Source organism: Mastomys coucha, unplaced genomic scaffold, assembly GCF_008632895.1.
Source record: "Mastomys coucha isolate ucsf_1 unplaced genomic scaffold, UCSF_Mcou_1 pScaffold22, whole genome shotgun sequence".
NCBI lineage: Eukaryota > Metazoa > Chordata > Mammalia > Rodentia > Muridae > Mastomys > Mastomys coucha.
The window spans coordinates 66,286,312-66,300,530 of record NW_022196905.1 but is presented as its reverse complement, the minus strand read 5'-3'; the positions used below and the strand labels follow the sequence as shown (position 1 = coordinate 66,300,530).

At 45.7% G+C, this 14,219-nt stretch overlaps 1 protein-coding gene across 12 annotated transcripts in view; it reads right to left on the bottom strand.

Moving 5' to 3' along the window:
- Positions 1 to 13,658, bottom strand: part of Dcun1d4 (defective in cullin neddylation 1 domain containing 4) — an 86,647-nt gene extending 72,989 nt beyond the window's left edge. For 4 of the 12 annotated variants that reach the window (XR_004110770.1, XM_031342697.1, XM_031342700.1 and 1 more), the window contains exons 1-3: positions 13,411 to 13,658; positions 10,371 to 10,437; positions 10,201 to 10,261 (exon numbers count right to left, since the gene is read on the bottom strand). Coding sequence is in view for 8 of the 12 variants with exons in the window: in XM_031342697.1 (XP_031198557.1) it covers positions 10,201 to 10,261; positions 10,371 to 10,376 (67 nt within the window). In the remaining 4 variants the exon portion in view is untranslated. Of the gene's footprint in view, positions 1 to 195; positions 455 to 3,427; positions 3,448 to 10,200; positions 10,262 to 10,370; positions 10,438 to 10,652; positions 10,672 to 13,410 lie in introns of those variants that run through there. The other 8 variants (XM_031342705.1, XM_031342699.1, XM_031342698.1 and 5 more) reach the window with 7 other exon arrangements.
- Between the last annotated feature and the right edge of the window lie 561 nt (positions 13,659 to 14,219).

Genomic DNA, 14,219 nt, shown 5'->3' with positions numbered 1-14,219 from the left:
CCAGCCAGTCCCCACCCCCTCCCTGCCGCCCCTGCCCCCGCCCCAGCCGCCCGCAGCGTCACGGCCCTCGGACTCCAGGAGGGGGTTCAACCCGCTCCCCGGCCAGGGACTCTTGCGCGGTCGGAACCGGGGAAATGGAGAAGGGAGCGCGGGAGCGGACGGGGTGTGCGGGCCCGCTAGCTCTGTGCTACTCACTGACAGCTGCAGCATCCGAGTGCATTTTCGGGCAGCTCACACCCGCCTGCCGCCCGGGCTCCCGCGCTCCGCTCGCGGCCCCCCTACCGACTCCCCAAACCTTAGCTCGCAACAGTGGACCGGCGGCTGCTACTCTGGCCCGCCCATCTCGCCCTTCTCATTGGCTAGCCCCCAACCCGGGGACCGCCCCGCTTCGGCTCTCATTTGACCAAAGAAGTGCTGGTTGCGCCGCCCGCAGCTGGCAAGGAGGCCCCGCCCCTTAGACCGCAACGTGATTGGCCCCGGAGCCTCGCCTCCGACCGCCCCTGGCGGAGGCCACTCTTCGGAGCCGCAGGTTGGACCCAATAGCTGTCAGTCATCCCGGGGTCCAAAAGCGCGTGGAGGGGCGAGACCGGGGAATAGGTCCACCTTGACCCCGAAGCCCCGCCCTGTGGCGGGCGGATCCTGGAGAGGGAGACCAACCGAGAGCCCAACCGAGAACCTGGGTTAAGCATCGGAAACAAAGCAGGCTGAGGGACCTGGAGCCAAGCTCCGGGCCACGGGGACCGGTGTTCCCTGAGAGGCGGTCGGCCAAATCCTGCAACTGTCCGCGCCCGGGGCGCGCCGGTTCTCATCAATCGTTTCCCATCACGAGAAATTAGAAAAAAAAAAAGAGAGAGAGAGAGAGAGAGACATCTGCTTTCCTTCCTTTTATGCCACAATCTTTCTGTCCTCAACTTTGGAAATGCGCCTCGTTTTCAGAGTCAATTATTCAGAGTCATGCGTTACTTGCGCCAAAGGTTTCGAATGATGCGGGCAACTGTGGTCTCCAGACAGCGAGATAAAAACCCAGTGCCACATTAGGCTCTGGGGTCAACCTGGCACCAGGACAAGCCAGGTCCCCTAACTATAAGTCTAATTATAGTTAGACTGGCCAAACCGCTGTTTAGCAGAGAGAAGCACTAATGGGGTTGTGATTGTTAAATGTTCTATATAAAATTACTGCTTTTTGTTGTTGTTTCTTTGCGTTTTTTCGGTACTTGAAAACCAGTTCTCCACAATCACTATGGTAATGTAATAACGCTGAGATGTGCAAGGAGGAGCGCCCCGCCCCCACCGCAAACACACACTCCACTTCGGAACCTCCAAAGCCCTTGCCCCAACCACAGCCTGGACAGCCTGTAGATTCTGCCGCAAACACTAGATGATAGGACCGAAGATAACAAAGGGGTCCTGCATTAGGATTCTGAATTCTACAGCCCAGGCTCTTGAGTTGCGGAGTTCTGAAATCCAGACAAATGCTATAAGAGCAAAACAGCTGACAGTCCTTGTCATCTATGTCACTGTGATATGTCCCATCTCATCATCCTCTATTTCTCTGTAATTAAATTGCATCCCAATAATGCTATCTCTCATACTTTTCATTCAAATGCATGATTCACTTCATCGAATTGCAAAATATCAAAATATCAGAATTGCATCTGAAGGCAAGAATTCTTCATAGAGCATTCCTTTGGGTCTCCTTAACAGGACAGAGTCTTACTTAAGCCTCATAGACAAAGGAAGGTGCTTGTGGGCTCCTGGGTAGGGAGCTTCTATAGTGAAAGAAAGAAAGAAAGAAAGAAAGAAAGAAAGAAAGAGAGAGAGAGAGAGAGAGAGAGAGAGAGAGAGAGAGAGAAAGAAAGAAAGAAAGAAAGAAAGAAAGAGAGGGAAGAGGGAGGGAGGGAGGGAGGGAAGGAGGAAGGAAGGGAGGAAGAGAGAAAGAGAAAGAAAGAGGAAGAAAGAGAGAGAAAGAGGAAGAAAGAAAGAAAGAAAGAAAGAAAGAAAGAAAGAGAGAAAAAAAGAAAGAAAGAAAGAGAAAGAAAGGAAGGAAGGAAGAGAAAAGAAAAGAGCTTATTCTGGGCAGTCTTCTTGTGTTCATTATTCAGCCTAATCTAGCAAGAACTACAGTTTATTCATGTTTCTGATATTTTTTTATGTATAATATTTGTATGTGTTTGAGATTTGTTTCTCATAATGTTTTGCACAGAAAAGGGCTTGCTTCTTGGTACTTCTAAATTAAAATAAGCCCGTGATTTATATTAGCTATCAATTTGCTATATTGATTTGTCTGCAGCAAACTTTATCATTGTGAGATTATTAAATCTAAAGGGCCTGCCAGTTTGCATTCTCCCTGGCTCTCAGCACTTCCTTGACACCTAGTATCTAGAAAAAAATATATATAAACAGAATTCTAACCTATGCCGTTTCTGTTCCAGTAGGGTCAGACTGATTATTTTCAAGTAAAATACAGATCTACCCTGATCAGGATAGTGGGTAATGGATAGATTTCAAATAGTGGCTTCCACCAGGGGCAGTCAGAGGTGAGGTGTTAGGGTCAATCATGGTCAGCTAGAGCCTGAGAATTGAGAGGAAATATTCTTTCTTAGTCAGCTGAGCCTCACTGCTCCACCAGTCTCATGCATAATAAAACAACTAAATGACGCTCTGTGAATATCACCCAGACATTTCAATCATCCATAAGATTATAAATCTCCATAGTCAGAGAACATATTATGGTTGTTTCAGTCCTCCAGCACTTAGTACAGTGGCTTCCAATAGTGGACACTGATTCGCAGTGTTCCTTGAAATGGATGACAACTATTGGAGAATTTTATATCTGAAAGAAACCTCAGAGCTTCCAAATCCAACTTCCTCATTATAAGAATATGAGGCCTGAAGTTCAAAGGAATTAAGCATCTAATCCAAGTTATCATGCTACCCGAGAACAAAGCAGTATTTAAAAACTCGAGTTTCCAGTTCCTAATCTGCATCTCTCCATCACCACACTGGTTTAAAGAGAAAAATCTCAGATTCCTGAGCCAGTATTCTCCCCAACTACTTAAAAGCCCCACCACACTAATACAAACTCTATTCTTCATATTTGAAATATGAAATATCCCTTTTCAAGGAATCATTCAATAAATAATGTTACTTCAATTTCTTTCTCATTTGATAACTTTCCCAAATAGCAAGGTCCCCCTGTAGAGATGTTTACTGAAATATCATCTTTTATATTCAAATCTTGGGGGGTAGTGAATGGCTTGAGACTCAGAGGTGGGCAGATTTGAAGGTATAGCACATCACTTCATTGCACTTGGTTATGATTTAAAATATTAACAATGCAAACAAGTTACAAAGTGTATTGGGGTTCTCTAGCGTCACAGAACATAAGAATGTCTATATATTAATGAAAATTATTGGTATGACTTACAGTCTGCAGTCCAACTAAACCAACAATGGGCAGCTGTGAATGGGAAGTCCAAGAATCTAGTAGTCGCTCAGCCCCACAAGGCTAGGTGTTTCAGCTGGTCTCCTGTAGAAGCTGGAATCCTGAAGAAGTAGGTTCCAACAGATGTGCTGGCAAGTAAGTGCAAGCAGTAGAGAAAAAGAACCCTTCCTTCTCCCATTGTCCTCCTGTAGGCCTCCAGCAGAAGGTATGGCCCAGATTAAAAGTCTGGACCACCGCGCCTGGACCTAAGCTCTTCTTTACTTGGAGCTTGCTCTGTCTTGGGTTGCTGGCCTTGAACTCAGAGATCGGTTTGCCTCTGTCTCCTGGGATTAAAGTTATGTACTCCCTTGTCTGGGCCTAAGCTTTTTTTGGCCACTATACCTTAAGATCCAGACCAAAAGCCTGTGTCTTCCAGCCTCAAGATCTGGATCACAGGAGTGCCCTCCATTTCTGGATTATAGTTCATTCCAGATATAGTCAAATTGACAACCAGGGATAACCATCACTCAGATTGTTCACTGGGACCTGACTTACCTATTTTGTTAGTTGAGAATTTGATGGAAGTCTAGTGAGAGAGAGAATAGCACAGGTTTAAGTGTTTCCTCCCAATATCACAAATCCCAGTATGTCTGCTTGTTCTGTGTACACTAGGCTTGGGATACTGAATTGAAAACAGCATAGCCCTGGAGACTTAAATAGAGTTGAGCCTGCTTAGATTAGTACATAAATGTGTTCCTGGTAAGGCCTGAAGTAAGAAAGAAAACATAGCATGTTGGAATTCATGTAACCTTTTATTCCAGAGAGAGTATGTGAAACTTCTCAAGTTATCAAAAGTCAGGCTATCAGGATATGGAAACTAAAATGAATAAAAATGTAAATGTATTCATAGAGGATAGGATAGTTAATTTCTTCAAACTTTATAGAATTGATGTTAATAGACTGTGAGCTTAAAATGCACTTTAATGCACGCACGCATGCGCTCACACACAAACAAAAACAAAACCCTGTTGTAAGGGGTGGGCACTTTGATGGTGCTTCCATTTTCTTATTAGCCACCCCTTTATCTATAATATAGCCTCAAAGAGGGAATTGGGAGAAGTGTCTCAGTGCCTAAGAGAGAGCATTACTTTTGCAGAGAACTGAAATTCAACTCCTAGCATCCATGCCAAACAGTATATAACAGCCTGTTAACTCAGCTCTCGGGATTCTCAGCCCCTCCCAGGGTACCCGCATCCACATCCACATAGGCGCACACACACATACAATAAAAGTAAATGATAAATCTTTATAGCATATCCCCAACATTTTTTTTTTTAAAATTAACACATAGAATTTTAAGACCTTTCTTGAATCATCTCCTCACTGCCCAGTTTGGCTTAAGGAATACTTCTGTTCACTTTTTCAAAAGAGTAAAAATGATAGATTCTATAATTGCTTATAATACGTGGCACGGTGTAGTTCAAGCTCGTAATGATGGTTAACCCTTTAGACTCTGAGTCCTGGAACACAGGTTCAGTGACCATCCCCTAAGCAATGGTAAGATTGTTGTTGTGGCTACCACCCTGTCTGTACTATCACATTCCATTGCATACTGATTCTCACACCACCTCTTTTTTTTCCCTAAGCTAGTTCTTCACTGGATAGTAGATATTTAATTACTTATTCTGCCAGTTGGGTTTTGCCCAACTTGATGCATACTAGAGTGACTTGGGAAAGGGGAGAACATAATTAAGTTCTTGCCTCCATCAGATTGGCCTGTGTGCACGTCCATGTGGCTTCTTCTTGATTAATGATCACTGAGACTGAGGTCAGCCCACTGCGGGTGGTGCCATCCCCTGGCACGTATTCTGTTCTTGGGTTGTAAAGGAAAGCAATAGCTCTAAGTTATCTGCTTCAGATCTCTATTCAAAGTTCCTGCCTTGAGTTCTTACCTTGGCTTTCTTTGACAATGGCCTGAAATCTAGAAGCCAAATAAACCCTTTTCTCCTTAAGTTGCTCTTGGTCCATGCTTTCTGAGAGTAACAGAAAGTTAACCAGAACACTTGGATTCATTCTTCTCTAGCTTCTAAAATGAACAGGAAAGGTAGAGACAGAGATGCCAGAGCAAACTCACCAGGACAACTCACCAGTGCGGCCTATTCCGACAGAACATGCAAACATTGGCACAACAAAGGACAAGTCATGTTCATATTGGGAATTCACACAGAGAAGTCCTGTGAGCATAGAAAGCTAATATCTGAAAAATAAGCCAACTGAAGTACATTCTAGAAGATTTTCTGTGAATAGAGGCTCATATTGTAGTCCCATAATGAATGATTTCTCCTCTTTGTACTTTGAAATAAGGACTCTTCTCTGAAAGCCACAGTTGCTGATGTCAAACACTGTGTGTGTGTGTGTGTGTGTGTGTGTGTGTGTATGTGTATAAGCATATACTTGGATGCACATATGCAATGATCAGAGTGCTATCAAGTGCCTTCCTCAATTGTTCCCTACAATATTTTGTTTGAGACAGGTTCTCCCACTGATATCTGTTGCTCATCTAGAATGGCTAACTAGCAGGGGTCCGCCTGACTCCATCTTCCCAGTGCTACAATTTCATGCCTACACTAAGGCACCCAGCTTTTTACTCCACTTGTGCATCCACAGCCTTTTCCACCAAGGCACCTTCCCAGCCCTGCTTAAGACACTTTGAATCTGGCAAGCTGAATATGAGGCAAGTAGGATTAAGAAAGACTCTACCATTCCCAATCATCAAATGAAGATGTTAAGCTTATCTGAGAGCCAAGTACAATGGTACCCGGGAGACTGATGCAGGAGGATGACAAGGTCAAGGCTACATAGCAAGGGTTTGTCTAAAAGACTAAATAAATAAATAAATAAATAAATAAATAAATAAAGGTCAATGTATCTGGGCTTCAATTTCTTCATCTACAAAAACAGGAATAATTTCGCCAGGGTGTAATCCGGGACGACAGGGTCAAGTATATAAAACCACTTCTAGGATTAGGAGAACACAGCGAAGAACAGCATATGACCTCCCACTGCCCAGGATCTCTTCTTATTTCCCAGTGAGCTTAATGCTTGCCTGTCTGGTAGAGTTGGCTTCTTCCCAACTCAGGGATAATTTCAACTAAAAATGACTTTTTCTTGATGAAGCAGTCATCTGGAGGATCCCTTAACAGAGCTGAGAATTTTCCAATTAGACTTAACATCATGTTTCCATTTTGGTCTCATTTAGCAATGAATTTGTTTTGCCTATAGCAGCAATAAAGAAATTTTTGGTTTTTTTGGTATTTCTAACATCCAAGATTTCTTGTCATCAGGTAGATCTTTTAACTAATCGTTTTTTCTAGAGCAGATATGGGATGCTTTAGCTGGGTTTTTCCTTTCTATCCAGGGCCTTTCACTTTGTGGCGATTACACCTGCCTAGGGAGTTAACAGAGTTTGATAAAAAATAAAATGTATTCATTCCTTACCACACCGTCTCTGAATTAGATTTTCTGTCCTTACCCCACATGGAGTTAATCAAGTCCTAATGATGCTGCATTTGACTCAATCTCAGAAGCACTAACTCCTCAGTTCTAAACAATGCCTGACCTTGGTCTTGACTCTCAGGAATATAGCATTTCTTCAGTTACCGAAGCTAGCTGGAAATGGACAGAAAGAATAACCATTCTCCTTGTACAATGGCTTCTGTGTGTTGTCCTGCTCTCCATTTTTCTGCCTCCTCTCTCCTGCTTTTATGAATACAATGTCTTTTAACATCCCTCTCAGGGCAGTACAGGAGACCCCCATCCATCTCCAGAGCTCAGTGGTGGCAAGGCAGTCAAGCATCTCATTATGGCAGAGTGAAGCATTCTGGGAGAGTGGATGGAGAAGGCAGATTGCAGTAGGGAAGAGGGGGAAGGGGGAAAGAGGAGAGCAGGAGCTACAGGAAATATATGTTCACTTTGTTGGTAATGCTACACTATGGGGTAAAACTTCCTATACTATAAAGGCCTAGCATGCAAAATACTCAAAGCCCGTGACTCAGCAGATTCCAGCCTCACCTACATAGTTGAGGCTGCCTTAGACTCTTCACACCTCCAAACACATACTCTCCCCTAGTGGATGCTACCCACAACCTACTATGCGTGTCACACTGATGGGGCAAAAGCAAGGTATCTTACACACTCAAGAAAGTTCAGGGATTCCAAGCTTGGAATAGAACATTGAAACACTCACATGTAGTTCAAATGCTGACCCGATCGCAAACAACAGAGCTCTTAATATTTACCTACCTGAAAATAATCTCCTTCAACTAACCCAGATATTTCCCTATTACTTTATTTTCCTTAGAGCAATGTCCTTAGCACTCTGGAGAGTCACTGATAATTTTCTATCAAAGGTCTAAAACGCAGCCATAGCCATCACCCTCACCCTCCTCCACTAAGAATGCCTGGTTTGGACATTCATTCCAGCTGAAAGGCTTTGCCTTCCTGAAGTCCCAGGGATTCAGGCAACAGTTGGTGGTTACCTGTAGTCTTGTGAGGGTGGGATTAATTTCTTTCTCTTAGTTTTCCTAAGCATGGCTGGCAACTGCACCCATGCTCAAATATGAATTTTGTTGAGGAGCTGGTAGGTAAGTGAGGGCAGTAGCTTCAGGCCGAGGAGCTGCCTTCGGTGTGCAGATCCTGGGCACTGGGCTAGAGCAGTCCTGTTCTTTGGGACAGAAATGCCAAAAATAGGCTTTATTTCGTTCCATATTTTTCTTCCAACTCCAACTTGGCCTCAAGCCAGCGCTGCTTCTGAGGCCACCTTGTCCTCCCAAGCCCTGTGGCCTGTCCACAGCCCTTCTATATGTTTTTTCTGTCACCTGATGATGTCCTCTCCTCACTCCCCTGGCTCCAAGACCCCAAATCAACTTCTTACCCCTCCCCCAAAGGGGCCACAAGGGCTGCAGCTGGCCTGTCCCCATCCTGCAGTTAGTCATTTACCCTGAGTCCAGTCTTGAACTCCACACTGGCCCATGTGTTTTCTATCCCTTTGTCTCCACCACCTTTCCTGGCTCCGAAGCTCTAACAACACGCCCTCCATTTAACATTCCATAACTTCAGCTTTGCAAAACCTTCCAAGATACCACACGTAACAGATTTCAGCATAGAAATCTTACTAAACTTGATGTTGCCTTTGTGCCAGGTACTGTACTGAACCCCCATGTCAACTCACTCCTTCCAACCGTCCTAGTAGGTTCTTTTGCATAACGCTGTTTACAAATGAGGAGACTGAAAGGAAGCACACAGAGGTAAGGTAACTTGCCCAGAGTCACACAGCTCTTTAGTGTGGTGCTGGGAGAATCTAATCCAGCAGCCTCCACTCTGTTTTAACCGGCATGCTCTACCATTTTTTTTCTCTCCAATCTTTTAGCCAGGACTGCTTTATTCACCCTTAAAACTGTTGGAGCCCTTGAACATGGATGTGTCTGAGTCTATTCTTCCAGCCCTAGTAGCCAGGCACATTGAGCACAGTCCTCAGGTACAAACCCATTCTCCATCCCCATCAAGTGTTAATGAGAAGCACAGATCTTTGATCCAGGACAGCAGTCTTTCCTCTGGTCCTTGTTAAGCAGTGGAGCAGATCTAAAGCAGGATCTCATGTTGGGGAATCATAGAACAGGACCCAAAGCGGCACTGTGGTCTGGGGAGGGGGATGGGCAGAGCTGTGCTCCCTTCCCCCTATCTTCCCCCTTGTGAGCCTTCTGCCTTTCCCGGCTTCTTCTCCAGATACCCAGGGGTCCTGGTTGAACAGCTTGCCCAACATGATTTGTATTGCTGACCTATCCTTAGTCAGTGAAGGCAAGCCTCAGTGTTCCTTATCTGTGTTATAGCTTGAAGAGAATTACACTGAGCTTGAACAAAAGCCAAGAGGAAAGCCACAGAGAAGGAGCCTGGAGAAACGAAGCAAGAGCCAACAAGAGCCGGGCTGTGGTGGCGCACGCCTTTAATCCCAGCACTTGGGAGACAGAGGCAGGCGGATTTCTGAGTTCAAGGCCAGCCTGGTCTACAGAGTGAGTTCCAGGACAGCCAAGGCTGCACAGAGAAACCCTGTCTCGAAGGAAAAAAAAAAAAAAAAAAAAAAAAGACCCAGCAAGACCCAAGGTTATACAATCTTAACGATCCTAGGAAGCTTTTGGGTCTGATTGCACAAGTAGAGAGAGCATCTTGCAACTTAATGGCACAGATGGAGACACTTCTTTCTGCTGCCTTGGTCTCCCTGCCATCCTTTAGATCTGGAATCCCTCCCTACCCGCCAAACCCATGATTTAAAGAACAAGCCCTCAGTTAGGCATAAAGCTTAGGTCACAGAGAAAGGGGGAGCGGGAACAACGACCCACTTGGCATGGCCTGGAGTACCAAGAGTTGTGGTACTCCAATCTCCCCTTTGCCTCTTGGGTTCCCTGCAATGTGCTTCTTTCCCTGCCAGCTATGGGTTCCTGCCATAGTGTGCAGCCTTACTACAGGTCCAAAACAACAGTTACCCAGTCACCGACCTGAACCGTGGGGCCAGGAACCGAATAAACCTTTACTCGTCATTATCTCTAGTGTTTTGCTTTAGATTTGAAGGCTTCCACAACACAGACCTTGGAATCCGTCTACTTTAGCGCCAATCGGACTCCGCCCCCAGCAGAGAACAGACCTTCAGGGAACCAATCAGACTGTGCACTAAGGGAGCAATGGATGGATGTTGTGATCCATTTGCTCCCGTCAAAACTTGCCTTTCCAATGTCTCATTTCCTCAGACCCTTGTGGATGACAGGCTTGCTGTTCTTGGGAAAACTGAGTTGGGGGAAAAGAGAGACTGGGTAAGAAACTGAGGGGGGAACACCCCAACCTACTTTCTTCAGCCCCCAGCCCACGCCTCTTGTCCGTCTCCCCGTTCACTCACCTCCATGAAGCCTTGCTTGACCAAGGCTGCCCACTGTCATGGCTTTATCCACAGGTCTTCTCTAACACTGAAACCGAATTTTGCCTCAGAACCAAGACAAAGGGAATGGAACGATGGAGCTGAGGCACGTTAGAAGTGAGCTCTGAAAACTACCCCCACCGCAACCCCAGGCGCGCCCAGCAAAGACTGCAGAGGCATGGATGGGGGACAACAACAGTTCCTGCTTAGCACATCCCCTCCTCTACTCGGAGGGACATCCTCTTTTTGCACCCCAATATTTACCAAAGTCTTGATGAAGCCTGCCAGTCAGGAAGCTCCACCCCCAAATCCAGGGAGCATGTGACCTCAGCTGGTCCAATCAACTCCCTTCCCTGGAATTTTAAACCAGTAAAGGCAAAACAGAGGCCCTGCCTGTAGACTCACAGTAGCCAGAGACCAGAGCTCCCACTGAAAGGTTATGGGCCTAAGAATCCATCACAAGCTGTCCCACATAGGCCTGGGAATGAGCAAGCAGTCTGTTAAGACATCCTGAGAACTAGCAAGTCAAGAAGACATAAACTACATGTCTGGGCAGATATGGTTTAAGGTCAGATGCTCTGTTGACTCAGATTAATACCAACTTTAAGAATTTTCCACTCTGTTCTGTAGGTAATAGTAATATTTGAACTAGCCAATCATGTATGGCCACACTGATCCCTTTGTTCCCCCAGACCTTTTCCCTATATAAACCCCTAACTTTCAAGCCTCGTGGTCGGCTCCACTATCTCCTGCGTGAGATAGCTGTGGTGCTGAACCCGAGCACCCCAAAATTAAAAACTACCTCTTGTAATTACATCAAGACGGTCTCTCGTGATTCCTTGGGTGCACGTCCTCCCAAGATTTGAGTGGGGGTCTCCCCATGGGGGTCTTTCACCACCTCATGGAAAAGGCAGTACTGGGGAAGCAGGTGACAGAAACATTCGTTTACTCCGCAGCCATTCAGTCATTCATTCTCGAAACAGCCATTGTTTATCAAGGGTTTCTAATGTGTCAGTGCACTCAGCTCTAGAAACGACAAAGAGCCACAGCTGCTCCCTTTATGGGGCTTCTGAGTTTATGAGGAGACCTTCCTTAATTAGACGTCCCATAACTAGCAAAATAAAGCTGCCATCTTAGCAGGCACTACAAAGGGCAGTTTTTTAGAGCGTGTATAACCAAAACTGTGGCTCAGCTTCTGGGAACAACTGTACAGTTTGGGCACTGTGCAAAGCTAAACCCACGTGGACTGAGCTCACCAAGCCATGAGCCCCGCTCTGAAGCCATGTTCATCTCCAGGGAAGGTCAGCTGAGACTCCAGGCATGATCCAGTGCGGAAGAAAAGTGGTGATAGAAGATAACTCCACGATGGCTAACTCAGAAGTCAATATGTTGAGAATCATCCAGAAACTATGCCACCTCCGGACAAACCTTTCAGGGATTATCTTGATGAGATGCATTGAAAGGAGAAGACCCATCCACTGTGGGTGGTACTGAAAGACCCGAACCCAGAGACCCTTCCCCGAAATGCGCGCTTAAACAAGGCTGGAAAATTACCAAGAGTTCCCCAGGCCAGTTTGGGGCCAAACAAGATCTTTGTGGTCTGACACCTGGGTGAAATGTTTCAAAAACACCATCTGTCAAGATCAACAAGAACAATGAGATTGCCTCGAGACAATGGGACAGCCCCGAGATCCTCCTTCCCAGAACTCAAGAACAATGGGACTGCTCCGAGATCTCAAGAACAATGGGACTGCCCCGACAGAACTCAGGTTGAACCCCGAGTCACCCTGGCCTAATTTACATCACCCAATCAGAGACCTGTAACCATGCATCTGCTTCTGTATGCCTGCTTCCGGCTCATGCACCCTATAAAAGCCCCGCACCTGAGTACATCGGCACACCACTCTCCTGAGAGCAGATGCCCGGGTACCCGAAGCCCTAAATAAAAGCCTCTTTGCTCTTGCATCCGAACGCCTGGTCTCGTCGTCCTTCAGTGCACGGCCTCGGCCTGATAGAGGCCCGAATCTGGGTCTCTTCAGTACCTTTCCCTGTACTCAGATCCTAGACTACTTAAAAAGAATAAATGACCTACAGAGATGGCCCCGGGGCTAAAGGTGGTAGCAGCACCAGCACTCAGAAGGCAGAAGGCGAGCCTCTCTCTGAGTTTGAGGCCAAACTGGTCTACATAGTGAGCAGCCAAGACTATACAAAAAAAGGGATCCAACACCTTCCTCTGCATCCTCAGGCACCTGGCATGCTTGTGGTACACATACATACACAGAGACAAAACAACCATACAATTAAAATAAGTTTAAAAAAAGTTTTTAAAGCGTATGCTGAGCTAAGATACGCTTCCATGGCTCTGTTCTCCCTGACTGTGGGCACACTGTGACCAGCTGCCTCGAGATCCTGCCATCTTGACTCTCCACCATGAAGTACCCTCCAATATGAATAGTAAACCCTTCCTTTCTTAGGATGCTGTCTTCAAGGTATTTTAATAGTTTCTTTTTTAAGATTTATTTATTTTATGTGTATGAGTACACTGTCACTTTCTTCAGATGCACCAAAAGAGGAAGGATATCGCATCCCAATATAGATGGTTGTGAGCCACCATGTGGTTGCTGAGAATTGAACTCAGGACCTTTGGAAGAGCAGTCAGTGCTCTTAACCGCTGAACCATCTCTCCAGCCCCTCTTCCAGGTATTTTTGTCACAACAGCAAGAAAGCAAATAATACACCCCCTGAGGAGATGACTAGAGTCACATATATCAGGACCAATAATAGATGAGGCTAATTAGAAAGAAGAGCATTCCAAGCACAGAGAACAAACTACACAGCAGCCTTGCCTGGAGAGAGCTCTCTAGTCTCTGGACCCATTCACCCTTAGCCTGGCCCCTGCCCTTCCAAAATGCCTCTCTTTGGTTCAAATTAGGTCTCTGTCACAACCAAGGTCTCAAGAGGCAAAGCTTGTCTGGCTTGCCCCTCTGATCTAGCCAGCCCTCATGTTCTCTGCCAGGCTTACCTTCTCATGAAGTTTCCATGGAAACATCTGCTCCATGTGGCCACCTGAACCTCAGCACAAAACCTCAATCTTTGATGACTTAATACCGTCTCTAGCAGAGAGTAGAAACTCAGTCAACATTTCCTGAATCACAAGAAGGATTCACTTGTGGACATTTTGTCTTAGGTACCAGGGACAGAGGCACTCTCTTCATCTGCAGGAACTTAAAGCACAGACTCATAATTGTTTACGAACTCAGGTAAAGCTGGTTTCCTAACTTGGAAACAGAAAAGAATTTTAAGATGAGTGTATTAGTCAGGGTTCTTTAGAGTCACAGAACTTATGGAATGTCTCTGTATATTAAAGGAAATTATTGGAAGGACTTACATTCTATAGGCCAATTAACCCAACAATGGGCAACTGTGAATGAGAAGTCCAAGAGTCTAGTAGTTACTCAGTCCCACGAGGCTAGGTGTTTCAGCTGGTTTTCTGTATAAGCTGGAATCCTGAAGAAGTAGGCTCCTACTTGCTGGCAAGTAAGTGCAAGCAGATGAAGAAGAATGAGTCTTCCTTCTCCTATAGGTCTCCAGCAGAAAGTATGGCCCAGATTAAAGGTCTGGACCAAAACTGCTCTGTCTCAGGCTGGCGTTGAACTCAGAGGTCTGCTTGCCTCTATCTGCTGGGACTAAAGGCCTTCTTGCTGTGGCTTCCAATGGCAGAAAAGAATGAAAAGTACAAAAAGGTACAAACACCATGTGGAAAGCAGAAGGACAAAGAAGACATGGCAAGTTCCTTCAAGCCTTTCATAAGGCATAATTCACACATATGGA